This window comes from Trachinotus anak, unplaced genomic scaffold (genome assembly GCF_046630095.1).
Source record: "Trachinotus anak isolate AG129_WGS33_773 ecotype Australia unplaced genomic scaffold, CSIRO_AGI_Tana_v1 ptg000005l, whole genome shotgun sequence".
NCBI classification, from domain to species: domain Eukaryota; kingdom Metazoa; phylum Chordata; class Actinopteri; order Carangiformes; family Carangidae; genus Trachinotus; species Trachinotus anak.
In genome coordinates this window covers 18,079,100-18,093,901 of record NW_027273856.1, presented here as the reverse complement: position 1 = coordinate 18,093,901, position 14,802 = coordinate 18,079,100, and the positions used below count along the sequence as shown (strand labels likewise).

The 14,802-nt window shown below is 40.4% G+C and overlaps 1 protein-coding gene across 1 annotated transcript; it reads left to right on the top strand.

Moving 5' to 3' along the window:
- Positions 1–582: 582 nt before the first annotated feature.
- psmc1b (proteasome 26S subunit, ATPase 1b) lies at positions 583–10,874 on the top strand. The gene is made up of 11 exons (XM_071478676.1): positions 583–672; positions 1,203–1,256; positions 1,804–1,900; positions 2,108–2,232; positions 2,333–2,518; positions 2,776–2,904; positions 3,673–3,769; positions 7,393–7,582; positions 8,144–8,295; positions 9,042–9,196; positions 10,517–10,874. The coding sequence occupies exons 1-11, from the start codon at positions 670–672 to the stop codon at positions 10,649–10,651; spliced, it is 1,323 nt and encodes a 440-aa protein (XP_071334777.1). The 5' UTR covers positions 583–669; the 3' UTR covers positions 10,652–10,874.
- Positions 10,875–14,802: the final 3,928 nt, after the last annotated feature.

The window sequence follows — 14,802 nt, the reverse complement described above, 5'->3', positions numbered from 1 at the left end:
TTTGAACTCAGCAAACAGTTTGCTTTATCACCTGCTCTAATGAACAATGTGATTAAAAATCAGCAAGATTGTGCAAAAATGCACAATTAACCATGACATCGCATGACATGTGATGTTCATTAAAATTGCTTAATAAACTTTAAAGGAAAACTTTGATCAAAACAAAATACAGTGTGCTGGCACCACAGGCTAATACCAGTATGAAGGTATGACATCACCAAATTATGCATTTTTTATGTTTATCCATTGCCCTGCGGTTTGGTGGGGCCTAAAGATGTTGTGATTGAATATTCCAATTAAAACAAGTTTTATTTTAATGTATATGAAATATTCCAATAAAATCACCATGGCTGCCGTCATGATGTCTTAGATGTTGTTCTATTCACTCCTTACGTTTAATGTTAAAAACATGTCGTATTGTCCAAATATTACTACTACTTAATTCATTTTAGTGACTAATATTTGCATCAAAAATATACTGATTGGGCCTTTAATATAAATTGTTTAAATATACTATTTAAACTCATACAGTATTGTACAAAAAAATGTTTTAGCAGTAGCCTCGCCGTGGCCTGTTCCAGCGACAGATTTTTTTTTTTTTTCTCTCTGAGCTTTTTGTCCTACAAGCTCGCCATACCATCTGACGTCACACCAGAGCGACAAGTAACAATGGTAAGTGAGCAAGCAATTTTCTCTGCGGCTGGTATATTTATTGTTTTTAAACGTATTATTCGCTAATATAACATTACTCGTTGTGCTTGAAACGTTAACATTCACTCCATCATGTAGTCTCACATGTTTTTCTGTTTTATTTGTGAAGTAACAACAGAATTAAAAGTAGGTAACAGCCCACTAGCCGAAGGCTAGCGGTATTAGCTTCTCTCCCGGTTAGCAGAGTCGTTATTCTGGCTTTTACCAGTGAAGTCATTCATGCTTTGGAGACAGCCTTTTCACTTAGCATCAGTGTCTGTAATGTTTCTTCGTGGCTGACAATGTCAATGTTATAATTCGTCTTTCTTTAAGTGGAAGCTAACACGTTGAGCCTTGCTATCCGGGCAGGTAACGGCGACGTAAGCAAACTTCATTGTAAACAGCTCTGCTGATGGGCCGTCTAGGAAATAAACTCACTGTCTGTAACGGTGAAAATAAACACATAGCAATTTTTTCTCAGCATTATCAATAAATGTCCAAACCTCTTCTAGGGTCAAAGCCAGAGTGGAGGCCACGGTCCAGGGGGAGGCAAGAAGGATGACAAGGTGAGAATGACACAGCTTCTGCTAGCTGACCTCTGAATCTGCACGATTTAATCACCAAACACTGATCTTTTCAATTAAGTCGTTCATAATGGGCATCAAATTTCAACATTAATTATATACTTACATTTGCATACAGCGCTGATATATTTTTTGATGATTTAACTAATATATAGGATAGTTTGATGTGGCAGCTAGAACAGCAAAATGTGGTACACCTTCTAGTGATTGCCTCACATTTAGTAAAATAGCATTCTATGATATATATATATATATATATATTGTTCTTCTCACTGTTGGATAGGCCAACCACACAGGTTTTGTGTTAAACTACTGGCCACTCTATGTAAAGAGTACAAAAAGCTACTGTGCTATGTGTAAGCAAAGATGTTGTATTGCTCTTTGTGTGAAGATAACAGTCAAGGAAATATTTGCAGAAGTTGGCTAACGTTGCTATGGAAATGAATATTTCTATTACCGTAAATGTCTATGGAAGATAAACACTGCAGTTGATGTGTATCTGATGTTTTCCACTGTGTGTTAAATGAAGGATAAGAAAAAGAAGTATGAGCCTCCAATTCCCACCAGAGTTGGTAAAAAAAAGAAGAAGACCAAGGGACCAGATGCCGCCAGCAAACTACCATTGGGTAAGAAACTGAAATGACAAGGAGTTTTAAAGAAATAATTTATCTATCTGTTCATCTGTCTCTGTTTTTGTAGCAGTTGGTACATTTATGATGGGTATTCAGTTCTCAGGACTACTGACCATACCATTTCTTTTTCTCTTCTTTGGATATAAATGAAGATACTGTTTGGTAAAAGTTTACACATGCAGCAATTTGTCTGTCTTTCAGTCACCCCTCACACTCAGTGCCGCCTGAAGCTGCTCAAGCAGGAGCGAATCAAAGACTACCTACTAATGGAGGAGGAGTTTATCAGGAATCAGGAGCAGATGAAACCCCTGGAAGAGAAACAGGAGGTCAGCCTTTACAGTCTTAGTACCTCATGTGCTTTTGTTTGCTGTATATTTGGATTAAACATAGAGAGAATAATCCAATTCTTGCCTTTTTTTTTTACAGGAGGAGAGGTCAAAGGTGGACGACCTGAGAGGGACCCCCATGTCTGTGGGCACCCTGGAGGAAATCATCGATGACAACCACGCCATCGTGTCCACCTCTGTGGGATCAGAGCACTACGTCAGCATCCTGTCTTTCGTGGATAAGGATCTGCTGGAGCCAGGCTGCTCTGTCCTGCTCAACCACAAGGTAACATTCAATCATAGCGCATATGTTAGGCTTCCTCTTGTTATTCAAGACAGTAAACCAGAAGTAACTGCAGTTGTATGGCTTCTTGATATTTGGTATTTTTCTTTTATTCAACTATTTGCAGTATTTAATAGTCCATCTGTCTAGTATTCCACAACACCCAACACTGTAAAGATTATTTTAAAAAATTACAGCGACCTTTCTTAATTGATGTATAAAATCTTACTAAATGTCCTATGTTTGTTAATCCTGTGTAGGTTCATGCTGTGATTGGGGTGCTCATGGATGACACTGATCCCTTGGTGACAGTGATGAAGGTGGAGAAGGCCCCACAAGAAACCTACGCTGACATTGGAGGACTGGACAATCAGATCCAGGAGATCAAGGTACAGTGTATCACGCGTGCACTTCAGCTTGTGATGTTGTACAGTGACAAATGTATTGCAAATTTCCTAACCTATAGTCTTCATTTTAATATGATAACAAACAAAAAGAAGCAAGAAGACAGGTGGACTTATGAAGTGCTGAACTGCATTTTTTCATATATATTTTTAATTTGATAAATTACTTATAAAATAATTGCTAGACCATTTAGCACTTGACCTAAACCCAAAAACAAACACTTAAAGTTGGGAGTAGGAATCTTTGGAAAGCGCGATTTGTGGTTAAAAAATGAAAGCTGGTGCGCCCTGCGATGGTGTCCCAAACGTGTCATATGCCAGTAAAATAAGTCTTTATGATGCTGCAGGTGCAGGTCTTTGAAATGAAATCGAAATGGCAAAGCTAGTTATTACTAAGTCATTAAATCCAAAATGTGCTCAGACACTCTGGCTAGATCAGCTACAAGGTAACTCTAGTGTGTGCACACTGTGCAGCTGCTGCACTTTTGCAGTTGAATTCTGCAAAATTGCTCATGTCACTTCTGTATTATAATACTCTGCTCTCAATATGCATGCTCGGTTTGCTTGAAACACACAATACAGTTAAATACATTGTTTATCTTTGTAGCTTATGTAGTAACCTATTGCATCACTTGAGACATTTGCTAAGTAATCACCATGTAAGGTTAAGTATCTAACATTGTTTGCTTGTATTAGTTTAACATCATCATTAGAGGCCAAGGCTGACTGTGTAGTTTACTGTTGTTTTTACAGGAGTCGGTGGAGCTGCCTCTTACACATCCAGAGTACTATGAGGAGATGGGCATTAAGCCTCCCAAAGGTGTCATTCTGTATGGACCACCTGGCACAGGTAAGTTCTTTCATTACACATGTTAACAACAGTGGCTGTCAAAGTCTTAAAGAACCGAGTAAAACAAAGACAGTTTTAAGAAGCTGATAACCTTACATTATTATCCACCCTGCCGTTCACCATGTTGTTCAGAAAGCATGAAACATGGCGACACTGTAATGGTTTGAAGCCATTTAAATAAGGACTGAACAAAAGTGACAATTCAGTACATATTTTCCTCTTTTTAGAATTGATTTGAAAATTATCAGCTATTCATAGATAATATTTTCACACATGTGATGCACTGATAATTATGTTCTTTAAATAATATGGTGCTACCATTATACATATGCAATATGTAATATAGCCTAACCTTTAAATTTCCAGTCACATTAGCATTTTCAAGTTAAATCCAGGCATTAGGGTGTACTCCAAGTTGGGCTTGGCTGTGAATTTCAGTGCTACCTCTATAACATTCTTTTACAAAGGGCTACACGCCACAAATAGAATAGGAATAAAGTTGAACTTCCACTTGAAGAAAAAGGGGAGACAAGTTTTTAATCTTTGTGGGTGTCAATGGCAACATGTTTATTTACTATCTCTGATGACAGTGTGCCAACAGATAACATGTCTATTATCAGAATACGGGGAGACGGTGTGTGTGTATCTGAAATTATTCTAGAAGAGCAATAATAGTCCTGAGATTTTTCTTTGGACATGTGTTGCTTTGTTGGTGCTGATGGCACACTGCTCTGTTTATAATCTTTACTTTTGTTTCTTATACATATAGATATATTCTGATATATTCTCTGAAAATAAGATATTGCCATCCTTCTCTATATTACATAACCATTTATTACTGCACTGTCTTTCCATGAGAATTTTAACTTGTGGTTTGGACAAACTGGATGGAGATTTGTTAAAAGAAATATCTCAATCAAAAATCATTAACAGAATAATTGCACATAAATCCACACAAATATTGTATTAAATGTGTATACAAATTTCTTTCAGGGATGGTACTAATTGCTTCATATAGAACTTAATGAGTCCCATTTTTTAAAATCTCATTTGTGTTGATATTAGGTAGTAAGAAGGTAAACGTGCTTGGGGGATGTGATGGAACAATGTGCTGTCTGTGACCCTTTTATAATTGCTCTCAGGTGCACCTGAGCAGTGTGTGGTATTTTGTCTGTAGGTCTCCTGAAAACCTTCAAATCCAAATAAGAAATAAACAAAACTTAAGAAAGAGCTGATACAGGTGTATGCAAATGGTTGGTTACCCCTGAGCAAATTACATATTTTGTTGGAGTGAGAAGAAGTAAATACAACCCCTGCAGCAAACTGTCAATGCTCTGTTATTTTTTGTTTCATGAACTTAAAAAACTGAAAAAATCTGGGAGACAAAGAAAATAGAGTAAAGCTGCACGTCCTCTGGACAGAAAGGCAAAACAAACCCCCATGATTGTGAAGTAGCTGCAGGAAGGTTTAGCTGTGGTCGTGCATTGTTCCACTGTGCAGTGTTGATGCACAAACAGTCAGCAAGAGTCGTTTTGGAAAAAACTGCTGTGCACAGACGAAATAAAAATTGGGCTCTTTGACCACAGACATCAGTGGTGTGTTTAGAGAAAAAAGGAACAGCATCTGATGACAAGAACAACTTGCCCAATGTGAAGCACTAGGGTGGAAGTATACCGCTTCGGGGTTGTGTGGCAGCCAGTGGGATAAGAAACATGGCACAGACAGAAGGAAGATTAGATCCCACTAAATATCAGCAGACTCTGGATGCAAATGACATGCAGCCAGCCAAGAAAGTGAAAGTGAAAAGAGTCTGGTTTCTACAACAGAAGAAGGATCCAGAGGAAACCTCAGTATTCACCATAAAACACAAGCTGAAGCTTTTGGAGCGCTGACCTGAACAAGTCCATGGATAAAAGTAACAGAACATTAACATTTGAAGAAAGACTTCTTTTAATATCAGTTTGCTGCAGGGGGTCTATTTAGTTCTTTTCCCCTCAACAAAATCTGTAATTACACACAAATCTTGGTATTGTTTTTGTCCATTTTGAAAATGTCAGTCTAACATTCAGGGTGTAGCCGGGAAAAAAGAAGTTACCTCCTCGGCTAATTTCATCAACAAAAGCTAATAGGAGTCAGGAGATATCAATGAAACCAGATTGCAGTTGTCAGCTAGAGCTGCTTCGACAAACATTGAGAGTTTGCTTTTCACTAGAAGCATCTGCTGATGTGAAACATGATTCGCAAAAATGAGATCTCAGAGGACTTATGCCGGGAACACACTGCCTGTGTTGCTTGTGCGTGGAGGTTGTATCGCTGAACTGCTGCGGCTCTGTGTGTTCACACCAGTTGCATGTCTGCTGTGTTGCTGCTACTGCCAGCTCTGTCTGTCTACATAGAGTGTGCAGGATACTTGAATGTTGGATTTCTTTTCATTATGAATTAATTTCAGATTTATTTTTGACAGAAAATGTCTCTAAAATGCGACTGTCTCCACATGCAGCTGCTAAAATGGTTGAAAATATATTTGTATTTTTCGTATCTGTCATATGAAAATGACTTTGGTGACTTTAGTGGACGGTGTCAGTTTTGTTATGTTGCTGGTCTGATGTCAATATGATATCAACAGGTTGTTTCTCTGTACGCTTTTGCTGGGAGCCATGCGTCACACTTGAAAAATAGGCGAGGCGGCAAATCTCTAGATCTTGCAATGCATCCGTCTCAAGCAGGCAGCGTGTCCGCTCCAACCCGCTAACAAGGGCGCTGAAATTAAAACCAAGACCTTCTGCAGCCGTCACACACGCCACACAGCCATTGTGCTCCTGGCCTTACTGTCAGGAATTGTTGATTTGCATGAAGCTGAAAAGGTTCGAGTCATCTCAAAGAGTGTAAGATATTCATCAGTCCACAGAGTGTCTGTAAAAGTACAGTCAGAGCTCAGACGTTAACCCAACAGACACGCTGTGGAAGACCTCAAGAGCCGCTCACACCAGACATCCTGAGAACATGGCTGAGCTGAAGCAGCTCTGTAGGAAAGACTGGTGCAGGTCTGATCTGCTGCTTGTGAGAGGTTAATGCTGCTAAAGGAGGTTTGACCAGTTATTAAATCCAAGGGTTTACTTACTTTTTCCGCCAGCACTGTGAATGTTTAATGGCTGTGTTCAATAAAGACACACAAGATTGTAATTATTTGTGTTATTAGCTTAAGCACATTATGTTTGTCTACACTTGTAGCACAGATAAAGATCACATCACATTTAATGACCAATTAGTGCAGAAAACCGTATAATTTCAAAGGGTTCACGAACTGTCTCACCACTGTACATGAAAGAAAATGTCATGGGAACTGCAAAAGCCTTTTAAAATAAACCTACTGTTCGCCAGCTCGTCACCATTTGACCCTTTGACTGAAAATGTCCTCTCGATTTAAACGTCTCGCATATCTCATCAGACTATTTCTATTCTACCCTGCTCATAATTAACGACATTCATATGGGCTTCAGACAGAGAGAATAAAGAAACAGCAGTGTGCAGGCTCCAAAGCCCAAGGGTGTTGTTAGTGCTTTCATGCGAAATATGTTTACTGAACTTGTTTCTGTGTTGTTGTTTTTTTCTGCATGTACTAGGTAAAACGCTGCTCGCCAAGGCCGTAGCCAATCAGACATCAGCCACCTTCTTGCGTGTGGTGGGCTCAGAGCTGATCCAGAAGTACCTGGGAGACGGGCCCAAGCTGGTCCGAGAGCTGTTCAGGGTGGCAGAGGAACATGCACCCTCCATCGTCTTCATCGATGAGATCGACGCCATCGGCACCAAAAGGTACAAGGAGGTTAAAGCAGTTTGATTCTGAGAGCGTCAGAGCGGTGGTGATGTCACACCTGTGGTGTTGAGGAGTCAGAAGTGGATGACAAGGTGTTGGATTAGTGTGTGTGAAAACAGACTGTGCCTTAATATGTGATGGATGTATTTTTATTCAGTAGTTGACAGCACATTAACAGTTCAGGTTGCAGTGTTTTCCTCTTCATCTGACTGAAGGTGTGTGTCTGTTTGGTGAATTTTAAAATGTTGTAAACCTATTGAACGGCGCAGTACACCGGGTTTATTAATCAGATTTCTTTGTTAGACGACATATTGGCAGATGTAAATGAATGAGCCTGTACATGACTTTGGTTGGATTTTCACTGAGTTAAATAATGAATGAGGTTGTTCCAGCTTTTACCTCACGTGGAAGAGATGGCAGACATTCAGTGAAATGAGTTGGTGATAACAAGACCACATGATGGACAAGCTGGAGTCCTTGGAGCCCTGAAGATGTAGGACAATGTGGTGTAGCCCAGTACATTGTTAAGCTTTTTAAGTGTGTGTGTGTGTGTTGTGTAGGTATGACTCTAACTCTGGAGGGGAGAGGGAGATCCAGAGGACCATGCTGGAGCTGCTCAACCAGCTGGATGGCTTCGACTCGAGGGGGGACGTGAAAGTCATCATGGCCACTAACCGGATAGAAACTCTGGACCCGGCCCTCATCAGACCCGGTCAGTAGGAGTCTGTATCTGTCCCTGATTGGCTGCCGGCTCGTATACCTACAGTATAACTGAGTGGCATTTGAGAGATGGTGGATTTTGCTGAGTCACGACAGGAAGCAGAAATTATGTTTATTATTAGTTTTTTCTGCTTGTGAAACTGAATATTTATCTTGTTCTGCCTCTGAATGTGAGCTGCTCTTTAAGACACAGATCATGATAAAGATGCTCATTTGTACACAAGAAATGAATTTACTAACACAACAATACAAAATTCTTCCTTGTTATTATACATAAAAGACTCAGAAGAGTAATCAACATTTCTGTTATCATCATGTTTTTGTTCATAAGAAAATCTTCACTTATTCCTTTTTACCTCATTACATATAAACAGTTTATTCATTCATTCTCACTGATTGTGCCCCAGAACTATTTGAATTAATTGAGTGATCAGTTGATCACTGGTCAGTTCTATTATTAAAATACTTTACTGTATTGTAAAAGTAAAGTCTGGGTGGAGACATCGTGGGCAAAGGTGCTTCCTTAATTAAATCCTTAAAAGATAAATATTTGAATTAACAAAATGTTATTGTTTGAAGTGCACTGCTACGTTTATTAATCACACTGGTTTTGACTGGCTTTAGTTAAGAACTAAAATGTCAAAATAAGAAATAATGCTAGAATGGTGAGAACGTCTTAATAGAACCAGCTTGAAAACAGTTTGTCACATTTGTGTTTCCTTCTCTCCGTCTCCTCAGGGAGAATCGACCGTAAGATCGAGTTTCCTCTGCCGGATGAGAAGACCAAGAGGAGGATCTTCCAGATCCACACCAGCCGCATGACAGTAGCAGACGATGTCACCCTTGATGACCTCATCCTGGCTAAGGACGACCTATCAGGAGCAGACATCAAGGTAAGAGCCAGACTGTCCATTATCAACTGCATAATGGTTTTCCAGCTCCTCCCAGTAGCTAAATTCCTAAACCTTGAAGTCCGTCTCACTTTCTGACCTGACACATTCTTCTTTAGAATAAAAAGGAGCCTGTAAATAATTGGTAGGACAATAGATTTTGACATTTTCCAACCATAGCGAGAGTCTTTCTTTAGTGCTTTACAGATGTAGTAGTATTTGTAGGAGTATGTTGTCTTTAACATAAGGGTGAATTTGAGCAGCATGGGAGGCGTGTCCAATCGTACGGCCTCCTGGAACTGTAAATGTTTTCTGCCAGTTTTCTTCATTCGCTCTGGCCTGGTTCTGTTCACTGTGGGTTCAAAAGGTCTGAACAGTGATCAGCTTCACACTGTGGCAGGGCTGGTTTTCTCAATTATTCTACTGTCAACTTATTTAACTGTACGATGTCCTCCATTCAAAAAGATCCAAGTGTTTACTGTACATTCAGAGCTTCACCTCTCATTGACTCAACTCTGCTGCCCTCATGTGGGATAATAGAGAATGACACTTTGAGTGGGCTTTCAGCGTTTGTGTAGATTTTTGTTTAACATAAAATATAAATGGCGAGTCAGAATCATAAAAACTTTATTGATCCCTGCAGGGAAACAGCTTTTTTATAATTGCACAACACTCAGTAGGAAAGAGGAAGTAAAAAAGTAAAAACTATCATAAGATAGTAATGAATAGAATCTCCAGGCCTCTTTAACATTAGCATACAACAGGTCCTGTCTTGTCTCCTCAGGCAGTGAGAGTGGGGAGAACTTCATGGGTAAGGGTTAGGCTTAAAGATCTTCTGATTGTCAGATTGTGTTCAGTTTATCTGCTGCTCTGATCTGTGATCAGTTTTAATACTGGTCATTTAGTAGTAATGGCAACAGTGATGAGTTGTCGTGGTGAAATAAAACCAAAGTAAATGCCACCTACAGCCAAAGTTAGTTTAATACACTCTATACTCTTGTACATTGTCAGTTTAATTAATAGTGTTTGTTATTCCTGCAAATCATTTGTATCCACATTTCATCAGTTTCCCTCCCTGTTTTGTGTGTGTTACAAGTTTACTCTGTAGCAACAAAGTTAAACATGGACTAAATAACACTAAGCAGTGCAAGGCTTTGTTGTTGCTGTTGTTTGTTTCCACAGTAGTAGAATGAGCTTCCACAGCCATCTTCACTGTATTTCCACAAAGTGCAATGTGTCTGTTTTCTTCCACAAAAACACTCACTGAAGCCTAAATTGAGTCTGATTCTTGTTCCTCTCCCCTCCCCTCACTGTGTCCTCCAGGCCATCTGCACAGAGGCCGGCCTCATGGCTTTGCGAGAGCGCCGCATGAAAGTCACCAACGAAGACTTCAAGAAATCCAAGGAGAACGTCCTGTACAAGAAGCAGGAGGGCACACCGGAGGGGCTTTACCTTTAACCTTCAAACTTTTTATGTTTTCTCTCACCCCCACCTCACCCCTCCACCCCCACCCCCACCTCTATCTATCGCTGTGTGAAAGAAAGGAGGCAGCAGTTGAGTTGTCTGTCTCCCCCAGAGAGAGTTTTGATATATTTTGTGCATGTCATGTCTGGCTTTTCCCACTCTCCTGTTACCGTTATGTGTTCAGACAATAAATAATATGACAAAAAAAGAAAAAGTACATATCTGGCGATAGTGTGTTTGTCATCAGTTTTCTCCTTTGTATTTACAGAGCTCCCTCTAAAATCTTGTTTGCTCAGACGCAGCATCTGCTGACATCTGCTCTTTATTAGATTCCTGTATATTGACTTCATCTCTGTGCTTGAGATAATTAATCGCATGAATTATTCAATTAGTTCCGTCTCTGTTGTCGCCCTCCGTGTCACAAACGAACGACACAAATCGGTCCTATCAATATGCAAAGTCATGTTTGTTGTCTTATTGTCCTCCTCATCTACTTCCTGACCATGACTTACCTCTTATTACGAGAGCCCAGAGGCAAAGCAAAGGCCCGGAGGAATTGCCCGTTTCCTCTCTTAAAAGAAATTCACTAATTACTAGAATATTCCTCATGACTTTCACACACTTGACAACAACACCAGTGCACATAATTAGACACAATGAGAGAGTGAACACCTAGACTGTCGCATTTTACTCTGACATTTCCTCCAGGAGTTGCGTAATGTCAATGCACTAATGCTTCACTCTTTAAAGGGAAATGTTCCTCAGCAACAGAGTGAAGTCAAAGTCAGTTTTGGTGCATGTTTCTTTGTTCCTGCATATGATTTGATTTTTGCCGTCCCCATTCAAATCAGCCTTGTAAGTTATTACAGCACGGTTAAGTAAATCCAGCTAAGCTGCCGGTGCTGCAGTCTGACATGTGGTGAGCAGCAGCGTTGATTTAATTCCTCTTGATGTGGAGCCATGTGTAACTCAGTGCTCAGCAGAAAGTGGCCCCATGCAGCAAGCATCGAACCACTTTACAGGGCCATCTTCGGGCTCGAGTGAGAACCGAGCTGCTGCTGCTGTACTGCAGCCCCCTCCTCGGAAACACTCTCCTTATTAAATCAGTCACGCATTTCAACTGCAGCTCATACATCGCAGCACATTCAGCAAATGGAAGAGAGAGAAAAAAAAAAAAAACCCATTCAAATCAAGCGTGGCGTGTTGGGCCAGAAAGGCTGGGAGGGTTACAAGAAGAGGAGTGTGCGTTCTAATGAGGCAAATGCCCTGTCAGCTTAAGGCAAACTCTGGGTTGGGTATTTCTAAACCGCCCCCGTGAGCGCTACAGACATTGATGGGGGATGATCAGCAGGGCTGACCATGGTGTTGGCATTCTCTGAAATGTCACATCCACATTATTGTTCAGCCACAGTGTGTACAGATTGTGCTCTAGTTAATGCAGCTCTGCGTAAACACAGAAATGGGAAAGAACTAACAAAGAAATCCACCTCACAGTCTTCACCGTGACAATTCTTTACCTGCATTATGACCTTATCAGACACCTCAGGTCATATTATATTCAGCCTTTTAAAGACAGTAAGAGGTTTAAGGTTGGAAAAGTGGAGCTGTGATCATACCTTTGCCTTCTCAAATCCCCACATGCGCAGGGAAATGTAGGCCCAAGCATGTAAACAACAGCATTCACCCTCTCACCTGTGTGTTTCTGCAAAGAGTGCAGCAACACTGTTTGTGTGCGAGGAGGAGACAGAGAGACGCAAAGCAGCAAGAGAAATGTATATCTGCTTATGTAATAGCTATTTCTCCTGTTAAACAGGGCAAACACACCGAACAAATTCAGTAAGAAGTACCGATTAGTTCCAGTAGATTAACAAACGAAACAGCTCAACTTGAGTTGGAGTTACTTGACCTGATGAGAAGACTGCAAACAGCCTGCTCCCTTACTGAACCGCGGAGTCTTGTGCATTTTACTTAAAGAACTGTAATAATGATCTCTAAAGAGCTGGATTTAAATATTAAAAAGCTGGAGTTTATTTGGATCCCCGTTAGGTGTTAGGAGCACTACTCTTCCTGGGTCCAACAGGAAAACATCCTCATATGATTAAGTAAAAGTGAATATATTGTGCACATAAATACATATACATAGAACTGGTAATTAAATCAAATAAAACAAGGTACAGAGTGACTGCCCGGTGCAGGTCCACTGAAAACACTGGCTTTGGGTTGTTGGGAACTTTCCTTATTATTAATGGTCACTAATACAGTTTTATTGTTCACAACCGCAGCCTTGAATATGTAACTCATCAACTAACTTAAAACATTGTGAGGCCTTGTATGAGTCCGTTCACATGTTAATAAACACCTGAATCAAAGTAGAAACCAGTTCCTAACAGGTCTCAGTGATTTCAATATTTATATTTGAAGTTAGGACTCTGCAGAGAGGACCTGCTCTGTGTGCATCCAGTGTGTGGCAGCTCTGTCTTCCGTGTTGCCGCCTGCTGTAAACAACTGTTCCTGATTTCTACACTTTGTCCACTGAGTGGTGCTTTAGTCAGGTACACTTCGCAGTCACCAACAGGCTGGAGGACCTTTACATACGTGTGCGTGTGTACACTATTATGACAGCATGCTATCTGCGTTGCCACATCCTGCGTCGTCACTCTACCGCCCTGACTTTAGTTTGATTCAGAGGGCAGCTTAATGTTGGCTTTAATAACAAGCTCTATTTTTAACGCACCCAGGTTAAATAGGTAGCAGCAGCACCGCCATGCTTCATTGTTAATTTCACGTAGGCCTACCAGACTGTGCAGCAGCCAATAGTAAGTCTGCGCACTTCCCATATGGAGCCTATCAAACAGTCACCCCGCACCAATGAAAACCTGTCGCCTTTTACATCCGTCTCCACCAAATACATGTGAATAATTACTGACACTGACAAAGCAGCGGAAACGCGGCGCTGAAAGCTGCGTGGATTTTTAAGATTCCCGTATTTATATTTATTATATTTCCATCAAGTGCCACTGCCTGGTGCAATGCAGGTCCCGTGTAGCCAATCGATGCGGCCGACACATGGAGTATAACATTGCAGGTCTGCAGCGGCCAATCAGAGACGACCTCACACACCGGCACAGCAAATTCTCCAGTGTCGACCAGGCTGCTTTCTACACTAGCGGTATCCTTCCGCGGCTGCAAACTAGTACCCCATGTTGGGAGAATTCACCTCTCTTTCCGGAATAATAAGAAGTCAGGTGGATATATGACAGCTTCAAAATGCACCAAAGGAGATTTTATATGCTTGTGTGTAATAGACAAATCCTCTGAACTTGTGAGTTCTCATAATTATCTGCCTCAATTTAAAGGCACAGTCTGCATTTTTTTCCCCTCGCCTATGAGTTTGATTATGGAGTTCAACATTTCTACATATGGAAACAAAATACAAATAGTCACAGAAATATATCCTTAGTTGACTGATATGAATCATAGACTTGAATAATAACAAAAGATTACTCTTAAATTCAGTTAGTTTTTCCTATGTTTATGATTAGAGTATGTATAATATGTCAAATGCCTTCTCTCTTACACATGAATAACTTTCGTTTGTTGATTACTTTTAGCCATAATAGGTTTACACCTCGTATTATAATGATTTGTGATGATTATCAGGCGGTGGAAAAATGAGGAATAAGTAGATGATCCAGACAAACAAGTTGGTGTACCCTGTCCATTTATGGGATTCTCTTATTCTTGGCAAGGACAGTGATGATGATAAGGATACCGATGGCTTAGTTCAGATGCACTTTCTTATCTACTCAAATTTAATTATGGTCTTTGTAAACCATGACACAACAGTAACTATTTGGGCTTAACTTTAATTCACTGCTTTATTGCTGCTTTGCCTAACTTGGCCTAAAAGCTCCCAAGGGGTCGACCAAACAACTCTAAAATATTGCTTCTTGCTAATTAAATTAGAATGCAGCATATGGTGCATGAAACAAAGGCATAAGTAAATATCAAAAAGTGTGGTGCATTTGGCCTCCAGTAAGCAACTGTGGATAAACATTTAGAAACTTCCCTTGAAAGACCTTCTCCTGACATGACTCACGATGGTTTGGCATTGCTTGCTGTGATGGAGGCTAATTGCTTATGAG